The 12,854-nt window shown below is 41.8% G+C and overlaps 1 protein-coding gene across 2 annotated transcripts in view; it reads left to right on the top strand.

The window, feature by feature from the left end:
* Positions 1-12,429, top strand: part of MKNK1 (MAPK interacting serine/threonine kinase 1) — a 33,408-nt gene extending 20,979 nt beyond the window's left edge. Inside the window, exons 8-14 of one of the 2 annotated variants that reach the window (XM_030571844.1) lie at positions 1,234-1,338; positions 5,556-5,611; positions 5,752-5,847; positions 8,133-8,327; positions 8,809-8,973; positions 9,717-9,760; positions 11,271-12,429. In XM_030571844.1, coding sequence (XP_030427704.1) covers positions 1,234-1,338; positions 5,556-5,611; positions 5,752-5,847; positions 8,133-8,327; positions 8,809-8,973; positions 9,717-9,760; positions 11,271-11,502 — 893 coding nt within the window. In that variant the 3' untranslated portion in view covers positions 11,503-12,429. The remainder of the gene's footprint in view (positions 1-1,233; positions 1,339-5,555; positions 5,612-5,751; positions 5,848-8,132; positions 8,328-8,808; positions 8,974-9,716; positions 9,761-11,270) is intronic. The other variant, XM_030571846.1, reaches the window with a different exon arrangement.
* Positions 12,430-12,854: the final 425 nt, after the last annotated feature.

Genomic DNA, 12,854 nt, shown 5'->3' on the forward strand with positions numbered 1-12,854 from the left:
TGAAAGATTTTATGTTGGAGGAAAATCTGCACCTATTTGCAGAAAAGTCTTTATCCTGTATTAAAGGGACACTAATATTGTCTGAAAGTTCACTAGTGTTGTGTCTGAATGGAATCCTGAACAAGACCTAGCACAGAGCGGGACATTCTGCCCTAATATATCAGCATCTCACCTTGACTTTAGTGGAAGTTTTAAATGCACATCTAAAAGAAGAAGTTGGGGTTTTATTTTTGGCACTGAGGGACAAAAGTGTCTTTAGATTCTACAGCAATTTATTTGTCAGTCAAGCGACGATTACACAAAATTAGATGACATCCAGGTCCTTCTGTGCCACAGCAGATATAGTCCCACTGTGCTGTAGCAAACATTCAGCAGCAACCCAGGTGCTAGGCCGTGGTTAGCTCCATTTTTGAAATTCCCTACCAGGCCAGTGCTGTTTTACACACACAGAATATTTGCATATCTGCAGTAATACCCACTTTCTACCAAATCAGGGTCTTTTGTGCACTTTCAGTTCATTATAACATGCTAGATTTTCACTCTTGCAAAACTGTGTACAGGTCTGGCTGCAGGCACCAGCGCAGCAAGCAGGTGCTTGGGGCAGCCAAAGGAAAGGGGCTGCATGTCTGACTCTTTGGTGGCAATTTGGCAGCAGGTCCCTCAGTCCCTCTCGGAGGGAAGGACCTGCTGCCGAATTGCTGCCAAAGAATGAAGTGGCGGCTGTAGAGCTGCCGCCGATTGCGGCACTTTTTTATTTTATTTTTTTTTTTTTGCCGCTTGGGGTGGCAAAAACGCTGGAGCCAGCCCTGACTGTGTATCAGGTATGCCTTCTTGTATCCTTTTTCTGTCGTTCTGTGTTTTTGTCCAAATGTGCAAGTTACCAGCAAGCTAATCCGAAGAATAATCAAAGACATGAAGGATTCTAAAGTTTCTATTCCTAGTTACATTGACATGTTTTCCATAAAAATATAAACTAATACCGAATGAAACAAAACCCATGTAACATGTTAATTGAGCAAGCGTGAAATCCTATTCTAATTATGAATAGTCTTCTAAATTTTAGCATTGCTCACACTGGGATCAGACCTGTGCTAGTTACAAAGAGGTTGAAGCTAACACAACTCCAATCCCAATATATGCAGGGCCTTTGGTGTTTGATACTGGCAGTATTTGCATTCAGTAGCTCTGCTTCAAATAGTCTTCTCTTCTTCTGTTGGCCTGTCACTTTCACAGGTTCGATCCTAGCCCACATACAAAAGCGAAAGCACTTTAATGAACGGGAAGCCAGCAGGGTGGTAAGAGACATTGCGTCTGCTCTGGATTTTCTGCATACTAAAGGTAAAAAAACCAAAACCCTTCTATGTGCTCCTAATTGAGGTTCTACATGCCAGACAAATTACAAAGTTTAATCCATAAATATTCAGAACTAAGCATTAACTTTGCTAACCTTCCAGTCATGTCAAATTTCCTTTTATCTTCCCAAATATTTTCTAGTAAGAGTTGTGTTTAAGTGGATATCTCCTGTTGGAAGATTTAGATCACCAGGCAGGGAGAGTTAATATTGAAAGTTAGGTCTGTTTTTGTTTGGTGCTTAAACCAGCATGTGATGGCTATTGGAACAGAACTATTTTTACTTTTTACAGTCTCACCTGGATTCTTTTCACAATATTTATTGAGAATAGCTCTGTTCAGTTACAGTAGCTTATTTTTACTTTAAGATCTTTTCTCCAGCCTAAAGGCTGCAACCATGCTAGTAGCTGCAGGCAAGCGAATCCTCATGCCTGGCTGAAGATGAACTGATTTCAGTAGAACTTTGTGCAAGAGCAAAAATATGTGCACGTCTTTTTGTGGAAAATAATCTCACTGCAGAATTTGTTCCCTGTCCTTTTTACAATTTGGGGTGGATTCTCAAGCTCTAAATCTAAATATGTTGTATGTGTTTTGCACAGCTTTAATATATTGACACAGAACTCCATGGGCACAATTAAAACAGTTACCATTTGGCTGTTTGGTGGTCTTATCTGAATTAAGTTACTTTGTTTATTGACACCTGCTCTCCTCACTGCACTGTCAGAGTGTCTGAATTAGATTGCATGTAACCAGACATTAAATCTCTGTCTGCAATGGACAGTATAAAGGTATTTACTCCTTGCCCTTGTTCCACCCAACAAATCAGGATTGCAAATGTTCTATAGGTTTAGGATTCTGTCCGTCAAGATATTGAGCACTCTGGTCCCAGTTCAGCAAACCACTTAAGCATGTGCTTATCTTTAAGTCCCAGAGGTATTCATGTGCTTAAGTCTTTTGTTGGAGTGGGGCCCTTGTGCTCAGCACCTTGCTGGATTAAGCCCATAAAAGGTAAAGAATCTATATAATATTCCAAGATTGTTATCTGAAGCCTAAAATGTCTGAGTCTGCGTGAAGGGTTTGAAGAAGCTACAAGCATGGTTGAAAGTTTTTGTTCAGAATTTCATGATGTTCAATCATCAGTGGAATTTGTGGTCTGATGTCCAGTTAATAAGTTTTTAGCCATTTTTAGCTGTTTATACACGTGACTTTAGAAATTGTACCTGGACAGCAGCATGGGCTTTCAGCGACTAATGTAATGTTAAGCAATTGAAGAACAAATAAAATGGCAGACTTAAGGTATATAGAATATTGTATAACTCTATGCACTTTAATACAGAGGTCAAATTGGGGGGTGGAATACAGAGAAGATCTTAAGCTAGCTAACCAGCTGATGGAACTGATTTATGGAGAAAGATGTTTTGCTAATCTTAATAGCTTGGCTATATGATGACTAAGGTGAGGCAATGATCTACAAGTGTAAATGCTGTGGGAGAGATTCTAATGGAGTGATGACAGTTTACAGCAGCTGAGGATCTGCCCCTTGTGTCGCGTGGTTTGAGAGTTATGGCTTAGAGTGATGGGTAAATTGAGCCACAGGAAGTTCAGGCAGAGTATCTAGGGAAAGTGCAGAAATTGTTAAGGTTATAGTAAAAGCATATGTTAACCTATATATGGATTATGGTCTTGTCCATGGTAGTGACTGTTCAAGACATACCGCAGATGTCAGCATGTTGAGCTTTCCTCACATTTGCCCAGACGTGGAGAGGTGAGCGTGTCTAGCAAAAGTAGATGAATTTATTTTAAAAAAAAATGGTTTGCATTTAATATTGAGGCACTTAGTGCTGGGAAATGTCACAAGTAAAATCCAGGATGGCTCAGTTCCCCACTCAGCTCATTTCTTGCTCTGGTAATTACTGTCAATCATTAGCTTTCCTTTGGAAAGGGGAGACAAGGGAAGCTTTTGCAAAATGGCTTCATAAACAGTGACTCAACTTTTTGTTCTGATTTGGATTTTGTCATTTGGTGAAGAACAGTACAGCATGAACATTGTTGCAGAATCACCTGCAGTAATATCTCCTTTGATTTCCCATTTACTTTATGGTTCTACTGTGTGGCATTAAAATAATTAGTAAGTGGCTCACACAATATTAAAGTAAACAGGAAATTAAAGCAGTGTTATCACACATCATTTTGTCATGGTGCTAATGCTGCTAGTGACTTCTTAACTCAAATGTTCCTTATCAACAAGACAGCTAATCTTCCAGTTAGTGATATTCTAAAACTTAAGGGAATGATAGTTTCCCCGAACACTCACATGGCACACTTGGGAAGAAACCCCATGGCTAGCTAACAAACCATTATATAAATATTTAAAAGGCGGCTGCTTTCCTTCCAAGGCACTGTGGAGTAATTACAAAGTGAATTTGTTACATAATACACCCAAAAATGCAAATGAGAATCTGCAACCCGCAAAACCTTAACACACAGCAGGGAAATACATTGTAGGAGCTGGAGACAAATAGAGGGACAAATATTGGGAGACTAGCTAGAAATCCCAGACATGTTATCTTAAGACAATCTTGATCACAACACTGTTCCACACACAAAGGCGGGTTGCACCAGTATTAACACTTTGAAGAATCCTTTTGGTTAGAAATGTAACTATTTTTGTTGGTAAACTGCAGGAAATGGCTTAATGTCCTAAACTAATAGGCTTTGACTCTTCTCCTACGTGGTTATTTATAAAGCACCCTTACTTTCTCATACTCCAAAATAGTAAATAGCATATGTGTCAAAGCTTAGCAACTTTTGAAAAATTATGTTGCTGAGACGGTCATTAAACTGCAAACAAGTTAGTCATGCAGTTCAGTGATTTACTTCTGGTGGTTCATTTGCTATAACCACCCTTCTTAAGTTTAGTGTTGGATTTAATTTTTGGTAACTGGCTGATCAGGTGCATGAAGAAGTGCTTCAGTGCTGTAAAACCACCTTCATATGTTTTTTGCATGGATGGGTGTTTCAGGTGCCTTCTTAAGACTCAGTTGTTTTGTGGTGCCCTCAAGAAATCAGTTAACAATCAAGTAAACAAACTTCCAAATTATTCCCTTTTCTGGGTTTCTGGATGTCTCCAATCATCTGGGTTTTGGTATAACGGGGTCAGCACCTACCTCTCGTGGACGCCCCCTTTTCTCTGACCTGCAAACACAGTTCTTTTCACGGGGGCAGGGGGTAGGCACCCACCTCTCGTGGATGGCCCCTTTTCTCTCAATTAGGTATGAGCCTGGTTTTCTTTTTTGGTCTTACATCAGGGCAGTGCCTGCCTCTCACAAGCACTCTCCCAGCTGATGTTTCTCTTGGCAGGTCTTCAGTAACTTAGGCCTCCGGCCGAGCTGCATACGCTGTCCCCCCTTCTGGGGTATACAGTCCCAAGTTCTTATTTCGGCCCTGGTATTGGGCCGTAGCTATTAGCCTTCTTCCCAGAGGCACTGCCTTCTTCAGCCACCCAGTCGGTATCTGCAGCTGGTGGTGTTTCAGCAGGCCTCCCTGGGCTCAGTCTTCACTCAGACCAGCGGGGCCCATCTGGGTACCTCGTTGGCCTGGCCAGGTTCTGTGCTCAGTCCCCCTGGGCTTCAGCCCACCCTCACTTACCTTCCACTGATCCTGCTGCATCTCGTGCCAGCCAGGCACCCTGGGCTTCAGCAGCCTTCCCTTGGCTTCAGTCCTGTCTGCAGTGAGCTGTCCACGGTACTACTGCTGCCCTTTCAGCCAACCAGTCACCCAGGCTTCACTTCTCGAGCTCTACTCAACAACTGCTCTGCTGCGAGTCTTATACAGGGCCCTTCTTGCCCCCCAGTTGGTCATTCCATCAGCCGCTCTGATTGGCTGCTAAACTATCATGCATGCACGTATGTGTAAATATTTCTTAGAGCACATTGGTTTTAATAAGCCACTTAGGGCATTATTTTGGTGTGCACTGAGTAATTCCAAAGTGTTTCACAGCGGGACATGTACAGTGCTATCCAAACATATGCTGCTTATCATCTATTTATTGTCATTAAAGAACCTTAGGCTAGGTAGCTTTTTATATCGGACCTAGACTCAGAATAGCCCTGTGAGGCCGCCTTGCAGTGAAGAAAGGTAGAGTAAGATGAAGAAATTGAGGGAATCTAACGCACATTTTATCAGTGTCTTCTCATATGTTTTAGGCATTGCACATAGGGATCTGAAGCCTGAAAACATATTGTGTGAATCTCCAGAAAAGGTGCTCTTTTATTTTCTTAATACCTTTTTAAAGTTAAAATTTTCATGCCATGGGGACTGACACCTGTGTAATTATTTTGTTTCTGGGTTCCATAACCTCTTAACTTTTTTCCTTTTCTTCCCCCTTCTTCCCATTTTCAGGTGTCACCAGTGAAAATATGTGACTTTGACCTTGGTAGTGGAGTGAAACTCAACAGTGCATGTACTCCAATAACTACTCCTGAATTAACTACTCCAGTATGTAAACCACTATTTTCTGCTCCATTATTTATACTGTAAAGCAACCACTGAGACCACTAAAGGAAAGGTTATAAAGGGCTTACTGGAACTACTCTAAATATGGAGAGATCATACTAAACCAATTCCTTGTCTAAGGCCGCAGAGACTGTGAATTGCAGGCTTTTTCTATTTAAGGGGTAGGGGAGGGAACTCCATGTAAATGATTGAGACCCATCCAGTTATGCGCACAGCTACTAGCCTTTTGCAAACGAGATATTTGTTATATTTGCAAGTTGTCTCTTGTCTGAAATTAAATTGTAAACGTTTGGGGGTGAGGAGCCATGTTTGTATTTGTACGGCAGTTTGCATGACGGATGCCTGATTTTGACTGAAGTCTCTGGGCACTGTCCCCATACAAATAATAAATAGTAAATAGAACAAAAATCAGTGTTCAAAACACTAAAATGTGCCCATTGCAATTCCAGTTACAATGAACTTCCAACTGGAGAGAAGCTCTGTTTGGGGAGGAAATCAAATCACCATAACTTAGCTCTGTTACTTCTCTTTTAAAAATAATCCTTCTGTAAATAGGAAAGGAATAAAGAAACACATCACAGTAGAAGATGCACCCATTGAGCACAGGTCTAGTAGCTAGGACTGTCCATTTCTTATACACTACCTCGGATTTTCCATTTGAGGAGGGGAAGGACAATAGTCACACCCATTACATAAGAACGGCTATACTGGGTCAGACGAAAGGTCCATCCAGCTCAGGAGCTTGTCTACTGACAGTGGCCAGTGCCAGGTGCCCCAGAGGGAGTGAACCTAACAGGTAATGATCAAGTGATCTCTCTCCTGCCATCCATCTCCACCCTCTGACAAACAGAGCCTAGGGACACCATTCCTTACCCAGCCTGGATGAACCTGCTATGAACATTCTGTGTCTTTCATTGTTTAACAGATGAAATACAGTTAGCATATGCAAAGGATATTTCTTGGGCAGCTGCAAAAACAGCTTAGATGGTTTTCGGTCCATAAAAGGTTTGTTTCCTCAGTCCTGAGGGGATGCAATACAAAAATAAAAGGATGGAAAAAGTGCCCTGGTGGTCCATCTGCTGCTGACTGTGAAGGAATTGTTTCAGTTTTTGATTCTGTTTGATTGCTCATGTTTCTGCAAGCAGCTTTTTCACATGATTTATCCTTCTCAGATGCCATCACGAATCTTGCTGTGCCATCCAAAAGCCAGCGGTGTAGTTAGCCAATGATAGCAGTAACATACTGTGTGCATTAGTTGGTGCTTGTGTGCAGTCAATGAGACTTTGTGATTCACAGCCAGGAAGACAACTTAAATCATAATTTTGAGGATTCTCCAAAACATCTGACTAAAAGCTAGTGATCCTCTTAAGCCAACCAGCTTTTCTTGCATTGTATATTCTAAAATATTTGTTGTGTGTATTAAACACTCTAGCTTGACAGAGATCAATCTCAGAACTTTTAAAATTTTGTGTATTTGTTTCTCTGGTAGGTCTGACTGTAGATTGGCTTTAAAACTCATTTTCAATACGTATTTATACAATATTATTCAGTATGTTTCCCAATATTTGGAATGGGTAGTTGAGCCTCGGGGGACTGAGCAATTAAATTATGTGCAGAAGACTGAATTTCAAGCTACATTACTGTTTTTCCGCTGTCTGTCTGGTTGTAACACAAATTGCTTACATAAACTCAGACAATTTATTTTTGACAGTCCAATGAAAGGATAATCTAACAGTGGAGCAGGAGTTAATTTTTTAAATTTTTTATAGAACACAGTCCACTTGTATTGTTAGATTTTTTTGTCACAAAGGCAATTAGTTAGATATGCATTACATTTTGAAAAACCATAAACACTAAACAAGCTTTTTTTCAAGAATTTTCAAGTGCTCTGTGCTCCTCTTACCCCTGCACACCTAGGAAAGCTAGAGCTGGATATCTCGCGTAGCATTTTGCATGGTCAGAGAACTTTCTAAACATTAAGCCTCTCCGCAGCCCCATTTCATTCTTGAGGGATGCAAAAGCCAAATAGTTCTGACTTGACTTAAAGCTACGTTGCCCCTGTCGGAGCTATGATTAAAATTCAGTACACCTTGACTCCCAGTCCCATCTTAGACCACTTCTTACAATCACCTGGCATTACTCTTAAGTAGTTCATCAAAGATGACAATCTTATCCAGTTTCATGGTCCCCTTTTTGCATGTTGTATTGGTTGCATTGATCATTCATCACCACTCCCATTGAAAATGAATTTGAATTCTGTTTGCTAGTGTGGTTCTGCGGAATACATGGCACCAGAGGTGGTCGAAGTCTTCACAGAGGAGGCCACGTTCTACGACAAGCGCTGTGATCTGTGGAGTCTGGGTGTGATTTTGTATATCATGCTCAGTGGCTATCCCCCTTTTGTGGGGAACTGTGGCACAGACTGTGGCTGGGACAGGGGAGAAGTCTGCAGAGTCTGTCAGGTGACTGCATAATCTGAGAGGTTTGGGAGAGATTTGTATAACCATGTGAACTTTACAGGGCTGGCTGGCACATGAGATTGGGCTGCAAAGCAAGCCACTCTGGGTTTTTCCTATAACCCAACTAGTAATCCTCTGAGAGAATAAATTTTAATTCGTAAGTAGGGAGAGTGAGGTAGAATTGTGAGTTATGGATGCTAATATATTGAGTGCCCCTCTTAAATTTGCAGTCTGAGAGTTGGCAACCCCTCTTCCTATCATGGGCTAGGAGACTTGTATCTTGGAGTTTGGGCCTCTGGTTACGTTGTCACTAGCTGGGTTTAACATAAACTACCAAAGCCCTCCAGCTAAGAGTGAGAAGTTGGGACCTGCTGTTTTGAAGGGTATAGAGTTTTTTGGGTTTGGAACATTGTAAAGGGCAGGAACAAAACCTTTTCTCTTACTTGCAGTTAATATTTAGTGTAAATGAATATTCTTTTGGCAGAATAAGCTCTTTGAGAGTATCCAGGAAGGCAAGTATGAGTTTCCGGACAAGGACTGGTCTCATATATCCAATGATGCCAAAGATCTCATCTCAAAGTTGCTAGTTCGTGATGCCAAGGCAAGACTTGGTGCTGGTCAGGTTCTTCGGCATGTATGGCTGCAAGGGGTAAGTATCATTTTAAAACATTGCAGATTGGCTTCTCCTGAGTCAGACAACAAGCCATCTTCTTCAGGCATGGCCACTGCCCATATCTGTATTGGTGTGTGCCTTGTTTAATCAAGTAAATAAAATCCAATGGTTTTATTCCTCCAGCTGCTATATGCACCATGGATATGTGATATTAATAGGAATCTATCTAGGTGCTAATGTAAGGCACTCTTTTTGCTCCCCAGCATTACTGGCCTGTGCATTTAAATAGCTTTCCCTGTAGCTGCCAAGCACTGGACTGGAGAAGTTATTTTGGGGACATACGATCTCTAATACAGTGATTAAGAATCCTGGTAAATTCTAGATGAGGGCTTTGAGGACCCCTAATATTTTGCATGATCTTGTATGTTAGTTTCCAGTTCAGGAGAGCATGTACATCATATTTGTACTAGATACAAATATAGCTTGTTCTGCTCTTGTTGTTATACTATATTTAGAGCTTCTCAGTTATTAAACTGTCTTAAAGTTGCGCAATTATTGAATTCCCTATGGGATCTCTTTTAAAGACAGGGGAGTTGAGAAATGTGTTGAGTCCTATTAATGTCTTTGGAAAACAGAAAATCTGTCATTAAATACGAAGTGTTTTTTCGTTGTAACAATGAGGGGTGGGCAGAGACTAGATTTCAGTTGGAAAATCTTGGGCAGCACAAATGCAAGTACAGTAAGGAAATTTACCTAACTTTGTAATTAAAATTTTATAGCAGGCTCCTGAAAGGGGATTACCCACGCCACAAGTTCTTCAAAGGTAACCGTCCTTGTTAAGAATCTGTTGCTTTAGTTGAGAATAACATAACAAGACAGGCATTGGACTGGAACTCTCAGGGCAAGAGGCAACAAAGTAGAACAAAGCTAACGTGGGCCTGCACAGTAGAAGCAGAACTGAAAGCTGTCCAAACACCATGGGAAGAAGCCCAGAGTGCAGCAAGAGGCCACCAAAGATAGAAGGCAGTGGTGAAGGCCCTGTGTTCCACATGGAATAAAAAGGCATGAGAGCAAGAGACATTTAGCTGAGATGACGCTTACTTGACTAAAGTCATCTCACCACCTGGGTTATGTGGGAGAGCGTTAGGGTAACAACTTGGGAGCACTGCTTTAGGGAAAGCACACTTATTTTGCACATATGGTTGCTATAATTTTTTTGTTTGGTAATGCTTGGGATTTTTTTAATCTAATCTTGATTAGTTGTGGGAGAGGCAATAAAGGGCATTCCTCTGTGTTGAGATGCTTGGAGGGATTTGAAGGTGGTTTCTCTGCAGCTTGAGGTCTTCAAACCAATTTTGAGGATTTCAATAACTCGGTCCTGGGATAGGGGTTGTTATAAAATTGGATGGGTGGGGTTCTGTGGCCTGCCTTGTGCAGGAGGTCAGACTAGATGATCAGATTGGTCCCTTCTGACCTATGAGTCTATGAGATGGTAGGTGTGGGGCACAGAAGGAAAGATGTGTAGGCGCACCTTGTCTAAGGAAGCTGTATTTCAGTGATGGTGAATGATTGCTGCACACACACGGTCTGATCCTTCTCCCACTGAAGTCAGTGGGAATTGTGCCATTAATTCAAGAGGGAGTAAGATCAGGCCTCAGAGACAGAGTTTTGGTGAAAAATGCTGAGCGATGGGCCCTGTGACAGAAGGGTTTTGCAAGTCTGAACACCAGGTCCTATTCCTAGCTCTGCCACTGGATCACTGTGTGTCTTTGGGTGAGCCACTTAACTTCTTGGGGCTCATTCCCCTCTGTAACAAGAACATTGTACTTACCTCACTGAGGTTTATGTACAGTGTCTAGTTATAGAGAGGCTGGGGTCATAATAGCAGCAGGATTAATTTATTTCTGAAGTGCTTTCTAAGTCTGTCCGTCTTCTGTGGCCCCCATTATTTTAGTATCAGTACGCTTCACAATCTTCTAATGTATTTCTCTGCACAATACCCCTGTCAGAGGGGAAACTCTTATCCACATTTTACAGAAGAGATACGAGGTACAGAGAGACTGTGACTCGTCAAAGGTATCACAAAGTCAGTGAGAGGAAAAGGGACTTGAACCCAGGTTTCTGGAGTCCCAGACTTGTGCCAAAACCGTGGGACCAGATCCACATTATAACGTGAATCACTAGTCATACTAACAAGTACAAGTATGAAAACAAAACTGGAAAGTGTCTTGCTTGCTAAACAAATATTTCCTTAAGAAGACTTGGCAGGTGCAAAGTTGGGTCCTGTGGTTTCTGTGCACACGTTGTATAACCTGATTTTCCTTTTCCTGCAGAAGGAACAGCAGCACGAAAGACCTGACACTTTTTGCGGCAGAGGCCATTGCCCTTAACCGTCAGCTGTCACAGCACGAGAATGAGCTGGATGAAGAGCAAGAGAACATTGCTCAGGCCATGTGTTCCATGAAGCTTTCTCCCCCATCCAAATCCCGCTTAGCCAAACGCAGAGCAATGACCCAAGCCACCAAAAATGGTGACTTCCAACCAGTCACTCATGCAGCCCTTTGACATGCTGACCCTGCTATAGGTTCTAATGGGATTGGTCAGCTTTACTTCATGTATTTTTAAAGTCTAATAGACATCAAGGTTTAATGACTTAGTAGGAAGCTCATTTATAAAGGGACTTATACCTTTAAATGGATATATTTTGTAGGAATGTTTGTGCTTGACGGATTTGGTTGATTAGGACAATTTAATCGAAATTCTTTTTAAACTAAAGAAAGCAGGGTTGCTGCTTTGTTACCAGAGATGATAAACCACTAAGCTTTCCTTGTTTCTCTTAAAAGAGCCCACTTTAAAATGTAGACTTGAGGACATTTGGAAAAGTTCTTCTCTTGCTTTGCATGTCAGAGCACAAAGGCTTTCTAACCCCAACTCAACCACCCTTGTGTAGGAAACCATGGTGCTGCTCCTTTGGAGCCTCTTGGTGCTGCTGCTTTCATCAGCTGGAGCTGCTGCTAATGACCTACTCCGTACACTTCTTTCAACCCACCAAAAGGCCGTGAGTGCCCCTTGTCCTTCACACCTACTGACTCAGGAAGTGCAGAGGATTCTTAAGGCTGGACCCTGCAATTTGATGAGCACTCTCCACTCCCATTGGCTTCAGTTGGAGATAAGCACATCCTGCAAGATGCTGAGGATGCTCAAGCATGTAACTGGCTCAGGGCCTTGGAAATGAACCAAATGCCGGGAAGTAGATTTTCATCTTTTGAGGGGGAGGTTTAGGCAAGCATGTGGACCCCGAACATTGTTTTATTTCTATACCAGACACCTCTTTATATTCTCATAACTAGAATGTACTCAGACTTACCTCTGTTTTAATACATTAAATTCCACCTTTTCTTGCCAGTGACATTCTTAAATCTGTAAAAGCAGCAAAGAATCCTGTGGCACCTTATAGACTAACAGATGTTTTGGAGCATGAGCTTTCATGGGTGAATACCCACTTCGTCAGCTGCATGTAGCTCATGCTCCAAAACGTCTGTTAGTCTATAAGGTGCCACAGGATTCTTTGCTGCTTTTACAGATCCAGACTAACACGGCTACCCCTCTGATACTATTCTTAAATCTGAATCTGATACAGTAGTCTTTGCAGAGAAACTTTATACGTATGTTACACTAAGGATAATGATGTAGGGAATCTTTACCTCATGAGGAGCATGTCCCTAATTACTTTTTCCTGTGTTATCCTGATTGCATTTCTTGATGTAGCAGGGTGAATGCACAGGTTCCAATCAAGTATTATTATTTTGGTGAGAAATTTGAGCTTTTCCAGCCAGTGGGAAGATACAGTGTGTGAGGGAGGAGGGGGCATGGTCAGGCACTTGCAGCAGTCAAACCACATGGTTGAGGTTTAGATC

Source organism: Gopherus evgoodei, chromosome 8, assembly GCF_007399415.2.
Source record: "Gopherus evgoodei ecotype Sinaloan lineage chromosome 8, rGopEvg1_v1.p, whole genome shotgun sequence".
NCBI classification, from domain to species: Eukaryota; Metazoa; Chordata; order Testudines; family Testudinidae; genus Gopherus; species Gopherus evgoodei.